The sequence below is a fragment of the Balaenoptera acutorostrata genome, chromosome 4 (genome assembly GCF_949987535.1).
Source record: "Balaenoptera acutorostrata chromosome 4, mBalAcu1.1, whole genome shotgun sequence".
NCBI lineage: Eukaryota > Metazoa > Chordata > Mammalia > Artiodactyla > Balaenopteridae > Balaenoptera > Balaenoptera acutorostrata.
In genome coordinates this window covers 66,536,057-66,553,397 of record NC_080067.1, presented here as the reverse complement: position 1 = coordinate 66,553,397, position 17,341 = coordinate 66,536,057, and the positions used below count along the sequence as shown (strand labels likewise).

Genomic DNA, 17,341 nt, shown 5'->3' with positions numbered 1-17,341 from the left:
GTTTCTTCCTTGGTAGAATGGGCATAATCATTGGTCATAGTTCATAGGTTGAAGTGAGGATTATGTGAGTTAGAATGTGTCATGGGTTTAAAACAGTGCCTGGTACATGGAAAGCCCTCAGTCAGTGTTAGCCAGTCCTCCAGGGATAGCAGAATGAGAAATGGCAGGCTTGGATTGTTAAAACTGAAATATGAGGTGTATTTGTGTGGGAGGTGGTGGAAAACAGCAAGGTGAGTGGACAGATTATGGGGAGAGAGCCTTGTATACCACACCAAAGAGGCTCACGTTTACGGAGCCCAAGGAGAGCTTTAAGGATGAAATTCAGATTTGTGTTATAGAAAGAGAACTCTGGAGCGGTGGGGAAAGAGTAGAGGCCAGAACATTGGTTAAGAGGCTGTTGATGAGAAGAGATATAATATAGGCTTGGCTGAGGGATAGAGAATAGAATGCAGATGCAAAGTTATTTAGGAGGTAAAACTGATGAGGTTTGGTGAGCGATTAGATTAAGGTGTATGAAGTAGAAGGAGTTGTGAATGACTCTTAGATTTCTGGCTTGGATGATCTGGTAAAAAGACAGGAGGAAAAGCAGGTTTGGGGATAAGGTTTTGGATTTGTCAAGATTGACAGGCCTGTGGAGTAACCAAAATTAGTGTGTAGGCCTGCCACTCAGGACCCAGAAGTCAAGATTTAGGACTCCTCAAGACACAGGTAGTAGTTGACATTGTGGGAATGTGAGTGAGAGCATGACACAGCTCATATACAGGAAGAGATTCAGGGATAGTTCTGGAAAGCCCACGATTTAAGAGCCAAAGAGAGCTGAGCCAGCCAAGGAGAGTGGTCACAGAGGAAGGAGGAAACACAGAAGAAAGTGGATCATGGAAAATGATGGAGAGGGAATTTAAGGAAGAAGTGTTCTAATGCAGGAGAGAGGTCAAGTAGAATGAGAACTGAGAGCTGTTTGCTGGAGTTGGCAATTAGGAAAAAGAGCTTAAAACCCATGAGGTATTACCTCAGTGAAGTATAACAGTATGGGGAAAGAGATACAGTGAATCCACTTCATTAAGACCCTAGATGTTAGTTGATATTTCAGGTCAAATGCTAGGTGAATTCCTGGACAATATCCATGGATGTGGTTCAGCTTCAGGCTTGTTGCACAAGGCAGATCTGGCCTGTCCTGACCAGGCTGTTTTCCCAGAGCCTAGCAAGGAGACTGGCACATTAATATGTATACACTGAAGGTTGGTGAAAAGAATGGATGTATGCTTAGGGGTGGCCCAGGATGTTTTGGTAGAGTCCCTGGAGCTCCTGATACATGGCTGCTCCAGGAAGTGTTAGGAGGCCCCCAGGAGTTGCCAAAGGAGTTCTGTTGCTTTGATAAGAATTTCAAAGCCATAAAGTTATAGGGTTGATCTGGCGGATTATGCCAGGATTGGGGGGAAAAGGATGTTGCTGAGTACAGTGATAACAGGTGAGGGTGATAACGCTTCCACTCAGGTTGGTTCTGTTCTGAAACAGATTTGTTTGCTCAGTCTTAGATGTGATTTTCTGATCTTTGCTTTATTACCTGTTTTTCTTATTTCCTTCCTTTGTGTGTGAAAGTGTCTCATCTCTTCAATTGGATAGTCAATTTCTTAAGGGCAGGGACCACTCCAAAGAGTCTTTTCTACTCCCTGCAGCACACACTTGTCCACTTGACCCCCAGCAGAGAATCCTGGTACCCTCAGCCTTAGCAGACTTAGAACCAAAATTAGGACAAGCCTGACATCAACCCTCGGTAAAAAAGATGTTCGTTACTTCCCAAAACTTTACCCTAGGAAGGCTGAACTAAGCGGATATTTAGAGAAAGTGGTAGGCGCTGATATCTGCCACCAGTGCGGCATGAATGGGGCCCTGAATCCTCGGTCTTCCTCGCCTGGAACCCGAGGGCCATCCCACCAGTCTTCCCGTGGACAAAGATCTGGGAAGAGTCTGGGCCATTCCAAAGGGCATTCCGGCTCCCACATGGCTAGACTAAGGTCTCCTCTGGCATGTTCACGTCGGGGACCCGACGCATTCCAGACACTGGACTGGGACAAGAAAACACTTGGGGGTGGAGGTGTTTTTACTGTTTTCTCCCTTTTTTTTTTTTTCTGGATATTTATGGGGAGGGGTGGTTTGGGACGGATCTAGCGCCTCAGTCCTAGCCCTTCCAGTCGCCCCCAGCTGCATAAGTTATCGGCCACAGCTCTTCCCCTCCTCGAGACAGTGTAGACACGGCCCTGGCCAGCGGACGGCGGAAGAAGCGCGTAGGAAGCGGAGGTGGTGTCCCCCGGAGCCCCCACCCGCCGGGCGCGGCGGGAGGATGTCGGCGCGCGCAGCGCGTGCGTCGCCCCCTGCCCCCCCCCCGCGCCCCCGCCCCCCGCCCGGGGGGACCCTCGCGCCCAGGGGAAGCCCCGCGCGGGGCGCCCGCCGCCCGCCCCAGTCCCTCCGCCTCCCGGAGGCCCGGGGCTGCCTCTTCGGGCCGCGCTGGGGCCGCCCCGCACTGCGCATGAGCGGGAGCCCGGCGAGCCCGTGAGAGGAGCCGCCGCCGCCGCCGCCGTCCATTCGCTGCGGAGCCGGAGGAGGAGGGGAGAGGCCTGGAGGACACCAACATGGTGAGGCACTGCGGCCGCCCGCCCCGCCGGCTGGGGGCCGGCGCAGCCGCGCACCCCCGCCCCGGCCGCCCTCCGCCCCGCGGCGACCCTGCCGCCCCGAGCTTCGGCCCGCGGCCTCCGTCCAGCTCCCCGGCGGGGCTCTCCTCCCCGCCTCTCCCTTCCTCCTTCGCCCCTTCCCGCCCGGGCGCCGCTGCTACGCGAGAGCCGAGGAGGCGGAGCGGAGCCGGGCCTAGTCGGGAGCCCCGGGTAGTTTGGGGCGCGGGTAGCGGCCCCGGGTGCCCCTTGCTGGGCCCGGCGCGGCTAGGGGAGGCGTTGGGGCGGGGGGAGGGGATGGGGCAACGGCCCTGTCTCTGCCCGGCCCCCACGCCGGCTCCATTGTGTCTGGCCGGGGACCGGGGTCCGGGGTTCCGGGTGAGGAGCCTCCCCCCGCCCGGAGCCGGGGCTTCCCCCTCCGCTCCGCCGGGGAGAAGGAAAGACTTTCCCGGCTCTCCCCTCCCTCCTCTGCTCCGGCTCCAACACCCCTCAAGTCTCCAGGCAGTTTTGCTTGGGGCGGGGTAACAGCCCTGTTCCTTTCTCCATCACCTCTCGATGCGCCCCGTAGTCCTGGAAAATGGGAGTTTCACTGGCCAGTTGGTGGAGGTTATATTTACCTCTCTACTGAGAACATGGGAGACCGCTGAGCTTGGGGGACGTGGGGGGAGGGGGGAGTACGGAAGTGCAACCTGTTCTCATTTCATAAAATTAGGAGAAACAGACTTGCTACCTTTTGGGCACATATTTTATTTCCTTGAGGTGGGAGGAGTAATTGCTTTATTGTGTCAGTTAAAAACCATTCGTGATGTTTAAAAAACAGTTTGTCAAGTTAGTCCCCTCTCCCTTTTTTGTTTGGAAAATGCCTTACAAGCTCGAAGACGTGGTATTCAAGTTATCTGTTTACATTTTGGTAATTATGTACCTGATTCTTGGACTTTCTGTTTTTCAGAAGCTATGTTTAGTATTATAATCTGAGCATGAGTTGAATTCCATGCAGGTTACTGTATGAATAGACAGTAAAAATGATGTTCTTGTCCTTTTGCTCATGGGGAACATAAAGGCCTCTTTGAGGAGGGTGTATGTGTGTGTCTGTTAAGGGAATGCCCTGGTGTCTTGTTTTTAGCTGGTCTTATTTCTGCTGAATGACACTTACCTAGTCTCAGCCTCCAACTTGGCAGAATTTTGGTGTCGCGCGTATGGATATGTGGTTTAGTTTGCCATATACTCAAGAACTTAGGTTCTGTGGTAAGTTCCATGAAAGTTTACCATTTGTATTTGTAAGAAAACTTTGCCATAAAGTACAGGTGAATGTTTAGACTGATGTTACAATGTTTAAAGATCCACCAGGGCGGCTAAACAGTTTCCAATTTCTTAAGCATTTTGACGGTCATAGACATTACTCCTGAAGTTTCCAGACTCTTGGCTTGTAAGAGTATGCTTGAAGTAATGAAATGTAATTCCCCGGTAAACACTCTGTGAGAGCACTGAAATGTGTTCTGCTCATAATAGTCTCCAATCAGCACCATCCTCTGGAATCCAAAGTGTTGATAATGCTCATTACTTGTTACGAATTCAGGAGTCATGTGGTTCATATGAGAGTTCAGCTTGTATTGGAACTTGTAAGCTTCTATCCTTTTACTACTATTAAATTAGCTAGTTTTGGAACTTAGCCATAACTATTTAATTACACTACTAATGACAAGATATCACTAATTTAAAACATTTTTTGTGGCTGAACTCAGATCATGTCACTAGAATTGTCTTGGTATGCTCTTGTTAGTTTGGAAACTAAATCACCATGGGCCCTAATAGAAGTTAGGCCATAAGAATTTTCTAGTTAAGTTTTTCATTGTAAATTGATTTTACTTATAATTATTTCTTGATAGAATTTTGGGGCTAATGTTTTTCGGTGTGTGTAATGCAGCCCATTTCTAGAGCACATGTTATATTGTCAATTCTGGGGCAAATTTAAATGACAGGATATCTGAATATGTTGTGTAAGAAAAAAAAAATTGTTCATTTAACCTACCTGACACCCACATAGAAAGGCCAAAAATAGCTCCAAAACTAGACAATATTCTGTTACCCCTGAAAATCTTTTTAAAAAGTGTTTGATTTCTGGCTTGTTTTCTTATTTGTAAGAGGACAGGATTTGATGATTCCAGAGTTATATTCAGCTAAAAATTTTGATTTTAATTATTTTTTAGATGTGTGAGAAGTTTGTAGACTGTGTAACCTACTAGATTTTTATAGACTCACAGCATCGTAGAATTTTTAGACCTGAAATGGCTTCAGAGATCATCTCATTTACTCCTCTTCCCTTTTACAGAAGAAGAAATTGAAGATCAAGGAGGTTTTGAGGTTCAAGTTTGCAAAATTGTTAGTTGCAGAACTGAAACTAACTTTTCCTGGTTTTACTATTTCCCCCAGTATTTGTGCTACATGTAATCTTTTAACTCACATGAAATCTAAAGAAATGGTTGAAAATTGGATTTGAAATTAATTTACTCATTTAAACAGAGGGAAACCCAAGTGTTATTAATGAAAATGTTAAATAACAAAATTCAAATTAATGATTAATGGTGTTAATTTACTGTGTTTTTAATGTTTTTTTATTTTTTTAAATGTGTGGACTTTGAAACTTAAGATTATATTTTCAACAAATATCAGAGTTTGTAAGTCCAGATTAATGTAGGCCTGTTGAAGGTTGTCTCTGTAGAACTCGTTTCACGTTGTTTTGCATATACATAAGTAAATTAAGGGAGGGCCTTAATTTTAATAATTATTTCTTAAATGCCTACCATGTGCCAGGCACTGTTCTAGGCACTGAGTATATGGATATACACACATGTATTATATATATATATATATATATATATATATATATATATATATATATATATATATTCCCCCCCCCCCAACTGAAAAAATAAAAATCCCTGCCCTGGTGAGGGTTACGTTTTAGTAGGGAGAGACAAATAATAAACATAGCATATATTTTTCTTCCTTACTATGTTAGAAGGTGTTAAGGGCTATGGGAGAAAGGCAGTGTTAGGGAGGAGAATTGGGAGTGTTGGGGCACAGTGGATTTGGGGTTGCAAAATGGTGTTTGCACCACTGATGAAGTGGGTTTTGAGCTGACTAGGAGATGAAGGAGTAAGCCATGCACAAATGTGGTCAGAGACAGTTTGAGGAGCACTGAGTCCAGTGTGGCTGGGGTAATGTGGCCGGGGGAGAGGGGCATGTTGGGCGTTGGAGCAGATGAGGTCTGAGTAGTAAGGAGTGGAGACGGGCATGGGTGACTATTGTAAGGATATTGTGTTTTTACTCCAAGAGAAATGGGAAGCCAGTGAAGGATTCTGAGTAGTATGATAGACCTTGTTTCTACTCTCTCAGTGTCCTAGTAAAATTATAGTATACATAATTATCTTCAAAGCAGTTTTTAAAGACAACTTATGCAGTTTCTGTGTGCAGAGTTTTGAATTCTGATTAAGGTGACTGTCCAATATTCAATAAAAACTAGTTGAACATCAAGTTTACCTAGCCATGCTCGTTAATAAAAACAACACAGCATGCTCTCTTTTGTAGATTGCTTTTGAGTATGTTCTTGTCGTTTGCATGTTGTTTAATGACTGTATGCAAAAAACTGGGCCTTTGGGAAGGAAGAAGGACCTTAATCTTTACTGAGAACATATGTCTGCTAGTCAGACAATTCACAACTCTTATTTTATCTCCACTCCAGTTTGTGAGATAGGTATTGCTACCTTCTTTTAACATACCTGAAAAAGGAGGTTTAGTGTTTCTGAAGAGATGGCCAAGGTAAAGAGCTAGTATATGACAGAGCAGGGATTAGAAGCCTGGTCTCTGGTTCCACAGTTTATTTACTCCTCCTCTTTTTTTTTTTTTTTAGAAAAACCCAGCAAGCACCCCTTCCGTATAGGTGTAGAATTTTTGATTGGTTTCACTCTGGTTTCTTCCTTATATTGAATAGTGACCTAGTTGTTTCCATATCAAATCAGATGATCTGATGTAAACATTTAAGTAATTGAAAAATTAGAACTCTTTTGGTACATATGGTAAAAAAAAAAGTTGAAAGTAAAATTAACTTGTGGTTTTTTTGTTTTGTTTTTTAAGTTTTAAAAGAGCTGAGCTCATTTGAGTCAAGTGGCTCTTTTGATTTTGGCTTCGTAGGTTGGGTCAAGCATAATGAAAATCTGTGAGAAAGCCCCTTTTAAATTTGAGTGTGTTGTTGTTCAAGTTGTGATAGTATTAGCCATGACATTTGATGAAGAGAGATAGTTCCAAATAGGATTCAGTTGCTTTGTGGACACAAACAAGCTCTTGAATAACCTGCTGACTATCTAGTTTACCTAGTCACTTTAGGTGTATACCCCCCACCTAAGAAAAAGCAAAAGCAGAAGGGGAAAATGCCACTGAAATGTCTTTCATCACTTTGTTGAATCCATTTTATATGATTAGTACCTAATCATTTAGAGTGATTAGGCTGCTTATTTGCATTGTAAAATTTTAAGAGAGATTTACTTTTCAACAGTTCTTTGCTGAAGAATTCTTATTGCATTATACTTTCGAATCCCTCAACACTGAATAGTGTTCAGCAATAGAGATTAAGTTGAAGTACGTGGCCCATTCCTTTGTTATATTAGGATATTTTTGTTTCAGTAAACATTTAAAGCACTTATTATTCATAGGATTTTACTATTTCTAGATTCAGGACTTGAGTAGATACCAAATCTTAGAATTAGGAAATTTCATTTTTTGAGGATCATTTATTCTCTTTATGAAACAAGTATCCATGACTGTAGAATGCTAGTGGTTGTTATAAGTTCTTTAACTGTGGAACTTTAAAAATCTCATTTAATTCTTTTTTGTTGTTGTTTTGTTTTCACCTCAGTAATCTTTGTGTTAATTCAAGATTTCTTTAGAAAAGATGTTTATGGAGAGGAGGAGCAATTTAAATGAGCTACCTTGACTACTTGTTAAATGTTCAAGCAGTAAGTTTGGGAGAATCAGTTGAAAGACGATGGCTAACACAAGTATTTTAAGGAGGTTATTTCTATCCCATTATCAAAGATAATCAGGAATTAGCAAAAATAACTTTTTAATAGTCAAAACAGTCTTCTGTAAACCAGAATCAAAACATTTATTCCATTTACAGTGGTAGTCATCTTTTGAAAAATAATTCTGAGGATGGGGAGGAGAAAATCCTTTAAATTTTCATTAATGGAATATTTTTTTAAAAACTTTGAGGAAAATTATTTAAAAGCGTACAAAACCAGTTTGAATCTTACAGATATACTTCTGAAATATTTTTTCAGGTGAATTGCCATTATATCAATATAAAACATAATTGGGTGCAATGATTACACAGTATAGTATATTATTCCACTTTTTTTTTTTTTTTTTTTTAAGGATTTTCTTATTTATTTATTTATTTATTTATTTATTTATTTTTGGCTGTGTTGGGCCTTCGGTTCGTGCGAGGGCTTTCTCCAGTTGCGGCAAGCGGGGGCCACTCTTCATCGCGGTGCGGGGACCGCTCTTCATCGCGGTGCGCGGGCCTTTCTCTATCGCGGCCCCTCCCGTCGCGGGGCACAGGCTCCAGACGCGCAGGCTCAGCAATTGTGGCTCACGGGCCCAGCTGCTCCGTGGCATGTGGGATCTTCCCAGACCAGGGCTCGAACCCGTGTCCCCTGCACTAGCAGGCAGACTCTCAACCACTGCGCCACCAGGGAAGCCCTATTATTCCACTTTTGACTTAGAAGTAATGCAGCTCCTCTCAAAGAAGAGTTCATTGTAACTGTCATTCAAAGCGCAGGAAGTTTAGGGATGAATGATAAGACCCACAGGCCTACCAGGAGTAACTATTCTAAACTGCAGATTATAATTTACATGAATACTGAGGGTTTGGGTTTTTGTTTTTGTTTTGCTTAATATTTGAAATTGTATACATTTGCTTATATTATCTGGCTATAACCTGTACATGTTTTTTTTCCCCCCCTCTGGGTTTCAAGCCTTCTCATTGGAAAAGGAAACCCTGACTTTCAGTGCCCCTAATTTTCCACCTCTGTATAGTTAAAGCTATAGATTTTGGCCATCTTTTTAAAAATAGACTATGACAGGACTATAAACACATTTTTTCTTCCTGATGAATTACTTGTCTTAAAAATAACCAATCCACCTCTTCTCCCCTCCCCCTTCCCAAAAAACCCTGAAAGGAAGTTCTATCCTTAAATTAGTCTTTTAGTTAGTAAAGGAATGCTTAATGTGCAATTTTTAGTCAGAATGCAAATTGTTTACATTTGAAAGGGAAAAGGTCAGTTGATTACTTATTTAACTTTTCCATAAAAATAGGTGAAGAAATACTGTTCACAATTCCCCTCTCTCCCCAGTGCACACAATAATTTCTCAGTGGTTGCATTTTTGCCTTTTTTGTTTCTTCTCTTACTTGACAACAATGTAGAAGAAATGGAAAACTGCATGCCTTGAAGCCAGGCACCAGGGTTTCATTTCTGGCTCTGCTACTTTTTGGATAAGTCTGTTTAGATAAAACGAGCTCTGAGGCTTGGTCTCCTCATTGGTAAAACAGAATCAGTGATAACCACCTTGCAGAATTGTTAATAATTAAATACCTAGCACAGAGTTGGCACACAGTAGGAGCTCAAATAAACATTAGCTGCCAGTGTTCTGATTATGGTGGTGGTTATTCTTTCTTCTTATTTACAGAGAATTACTTTTTTCTCTGGAGTATATTCTTTGTGGACTTGTAAGGAGTCCTTACTATGTGCTAGTTACAGTTCTAAGAGTTTAACTTGAATTAGTTCAGATAACCTTCTCACCCGATTTACAACTGAAGAAATTGAAGCACACAGAGATTAAGTAATTTTCCCGAAGTCACACAGCAATTAGGAGGCACAGGTGGAATTAAAATCCTGCCAGTTTAATATGAGAGTCTGCACTCTTCACCTCTCTGCTGCAGGTGGAAGGGAAGAGAATTTCTAGCTACTCTTACCTAGATTCTTAGCCTGGCTTGCTGGTAGAACTTTACCCCTAGGTGAAAGTCTTCTCTAGGAGTAGGTAGTCTGGTTAGTTGAATTGATTTTTCTTGTACTTTTGACTTAAGACCTATAATCTGTGAGAAGGCCTTTTATAGATGAGTGGTTTGGGATATTGGTAACATTTGGCTATATCTGCTGAACACTATGTATCATATGTGGAAAGTATGATTTTCTGGACTTAAACCAGCTCTTCTAAATTTCAGATGAAGTTAAACTGTTAATCATATGGTAAACACATGAGAACAACATACAGAGCTTTTAATGAAAATTATGGGTGATCATTACAGTGTTTGATTTTTTAAACATTGTCTTTTGTGAGCTAGATTCATCAAATCCTGAGATAACTAGAATTGAGTTAGGAAATTAATTCCTTTAAAAATATAAAGGTCTTTTTTTCTGGAGTTTAGACTGAATTTGACACTTAAGGGTGAGAGATTGAAACTTAAGGGTGAGATTCTATTCAGAATAATAGAAATAATGAATCTTAATTTCTTGCTTTTAAAAATGTTACCTGTTAAAATTATTTTTATTTTAAAATTATTAGAACTTAGTTAACTAGAAAATAATTTTCCATGTTTGTTGTTTTTCTTGATGGAAATACTTATAAGAGGAATTTTATAACTTTATGAGCTTTTTTTTTTTTTTTTAAAGCCGTAGTTCCATTTATTATCCAGCAAAGAGTAGGAGGACCAGAGGAGGGGCCCAGCCTCGACACCCTCCCATTATTGCCATGGATTGCTTCCCCAACCTCGAGAGCCTAGAGGCGCTTGGCCTAGGGGGCCGGTGGACCCAGTCCCGACCGCTGGGATGGAGCAGAGTCCAGATGGCCCTGGCCCTAGCACCAACTCATGAACCCCGACCCCAGGCCTGTCTACCGAGGGCCAGCAGAGCCCCTCTTGGAGCCAGGCCGACCAGACTCTGGGCTGCTGGGTCCAGATCCAGACAGGCTGGACTCTGAGTTCTGGACCCCAGTCTGGCTGGACCCTGGGATCCCGATTCCAGGTTCCAAGTAGGGTGGACTTAAGTCCCAGACTCCGGGCTAGGCCTGGGGCCTTCAGGGCTGCAGCAGGTAGCTGCCTTCACGGCTGAGCTTCTGGGCCAGGGGCGCCTTCTCGGGACAGGGGCCAGGGCTGGAGTTGGGACTGGATTTGGAGAGGGAGTCGATGTTGGCAGAGCGGGAGTGGCAGGCCCAGCAGAGAATGACCCAGAGCAGCAGCAAGAAGCCTAGGAGGCCGTTGCAGATGATGGCAGTGAGGGCCCCCTGGGAGATGGCTGCCCCCATGCCATGATGGGCAGCACCCTCAGACAAGCACGGACTGAGAAGCTGCCTCGATGGCAAGGCCCATGCTGAGGCGGGACTCTGGTATAGCCGGCCTTCCAAGGAGGCTGTCCTGTCCGCACACTCAGTGATTGCCGGGCAGTGAAGATGTTCACATGCAGTTCCGAGCCTGAGTTGAGCCCGGTGTGTGCCCGTGGCAGGGTCCTGGGCATCGGGATGCTGGGCGCCGACTGCTGCTCGGGAGCCTGCGGGTGGGGGGCAGGGCAGTGGGAGGCGGGCAGGGGTGACGTCCCCTCCCCCAGCCCTCCCCGTTGTCAGCTGGCTGCTCCCTGGGGTGCAGCATTATTTTTTTATTATAGAGTTTTTCTGTATCCCTATTCTTCTATCACAATAGACTTTGTAAGTTCAGTGGTCATACACTTGATTATATGATACTTGGCTACATCCAAAGTATTTGATTTTTTTTTCCCCAGATAAACTGATACTTTACATGTAATTCTTAAATTTCTTGAGTGGAAAAAAATTGCAAACATGCTAGATTTAAGTATTAAACAATGTATATTGATAACCAGATTTTCTTTTATTTTGGAAAGATGAGTAAGTAGGTACTTTTTACTGTTTAGATTATAGTAATAATAGTATTTCTAACTTTGGTAATCTTTGATGCAGTTATTAGCTTTCTATTACAAGAGACAGCATTTCTTTATCTCCCTCCCCCTCTTTCCTCCCTTCTTCCTTTCTCCTTCCCCCCCTTTTTGCTAGAATTATAAATAATCAGGGTATATTCTGTATTTTATACATTTTACATACTTAACCAATATTGAATTTCCTTGAAAATTTGATAATCTCCAGATAGTTTTCACATTTGAGTCCTGAAGATTGTATTGCCTAATCTTATTTAATGACCACTCTAGTTTGTTCCTTTTAAATAAGTCTTAAATAGTATGTACTACATTTGAGTGCTGAATCATTGTAGTTGTCATATGTTTTTGCTCTTGGGAAGATACCCACTGGCTTTGTAGTAGAAACAAAGACAACCCATCTGTTATTTCTTCCACGTCAGCTTTCTATTCACCCTCTCGTCCCCTATAAAATAATTCTTTGCTGGCTAGATATCCTTTTTCTCTTCCTTAAGTTGATAGAAATTTAAACCTTTGAGCTGTACTCAGAAAATCAGAACACCTTGCCTGGTGCCCTCTTGTGGCCTGGGAAAAGGGGTTGGGGGTGTTGTAGCTCTCCTAAATAGGCTTGTGAAAAGGGCAGGTCTGTGTAGCCCACTCCAGCTTTCCTCTAGGACAGCCTTTGGGACTACAGAATTGAGTACATCCTCCGTAGTAGGAGAGCAAGTGTTAAGATTTATTCTAGGCACAGAGAGCTGACAGAGAAATGGTCACAGTACATTTTAAGTACAAGAAAGGGGAGGGTACTTATCAGACTTTGCAGAAATGGAATTGCTTATTACTGCTTGGCCTAGCAGGAACTCATACTATCAGTTCTCTGCGAGGTATCACTCATTAGCCTCTGTGGTGTTGGAAATGGGTAGCTGCAACCCTTTTTCTTAAAATATATTGATATTGCCCCATGTACTGGAAATTTAAACCAGTTAAAATAGTTTCTATTTGCGTATACATAGACATTATTGATCACATATACTTTTATTTCAAATAAGATACAAAATGGAGTTAAAGAATTCACTTACATTATTTTGTTGTTAGTTTTTATGGATAAGACTGTTTTTTAACTTGGTCCCCCCAATTTTCTAATATCTTGCTTTCCAACAGGAAGTCATTAGTAGAGTGAACAGCCCTTTTAGGCTTGCAGAAGTGACTTAAGCTGTGTTTTTCCTCCCTCTCTTCAACAAAACTGATTCAAGCTTCAGGGGAGAACACTGGATTTAATACTGTATGATAAAACCCCCAATAATCCTGATTGTTTTGCTGCCTTTAACTTTTAGGAGAATGGAAAAAGGTTATACAGAGAAGTTACGTCAGGTTTAATTATAAAGTAATTTCCAGGTTGTGGCCTGTAGTTGTTATACTTCTAGGTTAATCTCCAATACTTTGTACAGCATTATACAGTGGTCAGTGATGATCATAGTGACCCTTAGGTACTTCCCTGTTCTTCAAAGGATTAAAACATATGTCAGTATACTATATCTCTTAGATACTGTATCTCTTATGTATACTATATCTCTTAGAAAGGTATACTAATTTTAAAAATAGCTCTCAGTAAAAAAAGTTGAAATCAAAGTGGTTTCCTTTCAGTTAAACAGTATATTAAAATAAGACAGGTCTCTTCCTTGGCATTTGATTTCACTGTGGGTTTGTTGCAATTGAATAACTTCTTGAGGAGATACTTTTCAAGAGGGAAGACTCCTAGACATTTGAGAGATGTGTCCCATAATAAGATATGAGTTATCGGGAAGTGGTAGAGTTATTTGTGAAATCCAGAAGTGGTAGAGTTATTTGTGAAATAACGGGAGGTTAGTGAATTTATAGTTTCTCAATTTTAATGGAGAACAGAGATTGAGATTTTAATCTGTAATCCTAAGCAATAACATATTTGCAGAGAGAGAAGAGTATGGCTGACAGATTAGACTCCAGGGTATAAAAGATAGGGTTGGTTTTCATATTTGATTTTGCATAGTCTTATTTTTACTCTGTGGTAGGTAGAAATATTTATATCTTTGGTAGCCTTTTTCCTGAAAACCTAAAAAGGTTTATAAATATGTACAGCAAGCAGTGTGATTTATGGAAAGATTACTAAGACCCAGATTCATGAGAGCTTTCTGTTCTTGTCCCATTTCTACTAATAATAACCTGGATGATTTTTTTAACAAATTCCTTAACCTTTGGGGTCTGTTCTCTCATCTGTACAATCAGGTGGTTGAGGTTTGTGATCTGTCAGTTTGGGCCAGATCAAAAATGCTGGGGTTTTCAGATGTGTTGCTTAAACCACAGAACACTGTATCTATTAATGTGTGCCCTTCTCACATGCTTTTTTCCCCTTCATTTGCAATAATAGCTCAGGAAGAACCCAAGTATTTTGCTGAGAGATGGTATTAGGACTTATGAGAGGGAAGAGTAATACTGGGGAGGCTGAAGTTGCACAGGAGACCAGCTTGGGTGAGAGGAGAAAAAGAACATGGCCCTTGATACTGGGAGAGAGTGGAGGGCCTAATTGCCTTGCTTCATTTTGCTTAGGGCTTAGGTCAGATGAGAAATGAATATGTGTCGACACAAGGCCAGTGAGAGAAGGTTATTACAGTAGGGAGGCTGGTTAGAGAGAACATCTGCTAGGTTCAGGCTAAGGGAAAGAGGTGATTCTTTCAGGGTAAAAAAGAGAGAATTCTGTTAAAAATTACCTTGGTTGGAAGGATGCGGGGTACTTGTTCATATTTCACTGCTTCTGATTTGACTGAAAATATGAGGAAATTCTATGGATAATTATCTTGGTTCCTGGACATGCGAGGAGAAATGCAGAGTTCTTACATTCTATTGCTTTCTCACATTGGTAAAAATAGCAAGAAAACAAGGGGGTAGGGTGGGGGTGAGGTTGGGGAGAATTGCACCCCATATTCTTTATAATGGGTTTTAGGACTGCAACAAATACCTGTTAATCTCATTGTTCCTCAGGGTCACTTGACTGTTCTGACTGGCTAAATAATGTCACCATTAGTGACATTAGTGGTGGTCTTCCTCACCGCTCCTTAAGCATCCCTTAGAGCTTTGTTGCTTGGTTAAGGTTTTGAGAGTAGCTCTCCTTCCCTTCGAGAGCCTTTGTACATGCTCACGGGACCCAATTTTAGGAGAAACGCAGGGTAGGTGAACTTCTCTTGCCTCTGTCCTAGTTTCTTTCCCAAAATGATACGAATTTTATGTTTTAGATTTTTTAAAAATTTGTCTTTCTGATTAATAGATTGAAAATAAGTCTTGAGCTAAACGTTTTAATATTTTATGAGGAGAAAGTACTGCTAATAGTGATTTAGTCAGCAGTATAGAAATACTTAGTCTTTTGTGACGTTACACAGAGTTTCAGTTTATTTTCTGGTTTCAATAGAACAAGTTGAAATCATCGCAGAAGGATAAAGTTCGTCAGTTTATGATCTTCACACAATCTAGTGAAAAAACAGCAGTAAGTTGTCTGTCTCAAAATGACTGGAAGTTAGATGTTGCAACAGACAATTTTTTCCAAAATCCTGAACTTTATATACGAGAGAGTGTAAAAGGATCATTGGACAGGAAGAAGTTAGAACAACTATACAATAGATACAAAGGTGAGTGTTTGCTTGTGACTTTAAATATTTTGAATGAGGTTTTGCAAATTTACATGCTTCTTGTGAGAAATCAAATGATACAGAGACCATTAATTGGGTGGATACAGAGCTCTTTAGATCTTAGAATTACTTTAAGAAATCTGAAAAAAAATTTTCCTCTTTTCACTAAAATTTCTTCTTAATGTCTTTATTTCCTCCCCCTTTATCCGCCCCCCCCGCCCCCCCGCTTTCCTCCTTTGTGATCCAATTTGAGAATGGGGGCTGGGGGACAAGGTTTTTTCCTTCCTTTTCTTATAAAACTCAGCTGCCTAATAATTTTAATAACCTTTAAATAATTATAAAGTAATATACACTTAAAAAGTTAATACAGAATAGATTGAATAAAGAAAAAGTTAAGAGTTTCTCCATCTTTTGCTTATTTATTCTCCTGAGGGAACCAATATTTAATAGCCTGGTGTCCAACTTTCTGTGTCTTTTATGTTTATGCAGAAATATATATGCAGAGTTATTTCAAAATTTTTCCAAAAGTGGAATTATATTTTATGCATAGCTCATGCCTCAAAAATCAAAGGATGTGCAAATTTTTTATTCCTAGAGATGTTAGCAAATCACATTTGACAACAGTGTATGAGTGCCTCTTTCTTCTTGTATTTGTATTTAAATGTCTGCTGTCTGAAAAGTAAATATTGATAGTTGGAGGTTTTCTTCTTTAATTTGAACAACAGGTGTTTGTATTGTGATTAAAATTGAATTGCAGAGTTTATGTTTTTTTTGATATTCTTTAGGAAGTGATTTCTGTAGTGAAATGAACTTTAAGAAAAAAAGAATTTCTGTGTATAATACTGTTTAGAATGCCTCTGTAAAATGTGGCTATGTTCAGTAAAAATCCTTCGTCCCTATATAGGAATGTCTGATTTTCTGAATGTGTGTTAAATAAGTATGGAACTTTTTTCATATGAATAAATGAGACTTAAAAATCAGGTGTCTATCTGGATATATATCTTGCTGTTAATTGTAAGAATGCTGTTTCAGGGGCAAAGTGGCTTTAAATATTACAGGGGGAAAATATCTCAGAGCAATATTGCTTCATACTTTTGGTCTATTGTGATCATTTAAAAAAATGGAATATAAAGCAATACCTTTCTCAGTTTCAGGAGTAGCACAGTAAAGTATGGCACTGATTTCATGTTGCATTGTTGTTTTTGAAGATCCTCAAGATGAAAATAAAATTGGAATAGATGGTATACAGCAGTTCTGTGATGATCTGGCACTGGATCCAGCCAGCATTAGTGTGTTGATCATCGCGTGGAAGTTCAGAGCAGCAACGCAGTGCGAGTTCTCCAAACAGGAGTTCATGGACGGCATGACAGAATTAGGGTGAGTGTATAATTACCATAGGAAATTAGGTACATTACTGTGAGAATTACTGTGGAACTGACATTCGTGCCCCCAAACATTGCTATAAATAGAAATGGGCTAATATGCTAGTTCCTTCCCATGTCAAGTTATTTGTGTAGTTAGTACAACCTACTCTATTTGCATTATGCTTTTATCATTTGTTTCTAAGGGAGATTGACTAATGTTAAAATTACTGTGCTTTAATATTTTACATGGGTAAGTGAAATGAGCAAGTTTTAAGTTATTTCCTAATGTGAAGCTGTGAACTCTGAATTTATAAACAAATTCCTAGAATTTAAAATCTTGGAAGTTACTAATCACTTTGTGTTCTGCATAGACCTGGACAACTGATTAGCTAAATGTCTTGGTATAAACAGATTGAAAAGTCACAGGTAGCGGTTTTACCTGTGGCCTTTAGTTGTCTGTATTTGATGAAGCTCCAAAAGTATTCAATTTGTGGATCGGTAACAGGCTGCCCTTTCTGTTTTTAGTGGGTGCTTTTGAATGATAATAGCTAAACACTTTTTGAACGTTTATTTTCTTTCAGGAACTATGCTAAATAAGTACTTCACCTACCACTTCAGAACAACTTTGTGAGAGAAGTGGTGTTTATATCCGCATTTTAGAGATGAGGAAATGGAGGTAC

General features: G+C 40.9%; 2 protein-coding genes across 3 annotated transcripts in view; one reads left to right on the top strand and one right to left on the bottom strand.

Annotated features, from left to right (window-relative positions):
- Positions 1 to 2,378: 2,378 nt before the first annotated feature.
- DCUN1D1 (defective in cullin neddylation 1 domain containing 1) overlaps positions 2,379 to 17,341 on the top strand; it is a 32,359-nt gene continuing 17,396 nt past the window's right edge. The window contains exons 1-3 of one of the 2 annotated variants that reach the window (XM_057545425.1): positions 2,379 to 2,633; positions 15,081 to 15,297; positions 16,506 to 16,674. In XM_057545425.1, coding sequence (XP_057401408.1) covers positions 2,631 to 2,633; positions 15,081 to 15,297; positions 16,506 to 16,674 — 389 coding nt within the window. In that variant the 5' untranslated portion in view covers positions 2,379 to 2,630. Of the gene's footprint in view, positions 2,634 to 3,359; positions 3,577 to 15,080; positions 15,298 to 16,505; positions 16,675 to 17,341 lie in introns of those variants that run through there. The other variant, XM_007195360.3, reaches the window with a different exon arrangement.
- Positions 10,797 to 11,024, bottom strand: LOC103018834 (adropin-like). Its single transcript, XM_007195359.2, has one exon. The coding sequence runs from the start codon at positions 11,022 to 11,024 to the stop codon at positions 10,797 to 10,799; it is 228 nt and encodes a 75-aa protein (XP_007195421.1).

What these genes read in the sequence shown, in the direction of transcription:
- LOC103018834 (XM_007195359.2), bottom strand. Translation starts at nt 11,024, where the DNA reads ATGGGGGCAGCCATCTCCCAGGGGGCCCTCACTGCCATCATCTGCAAC.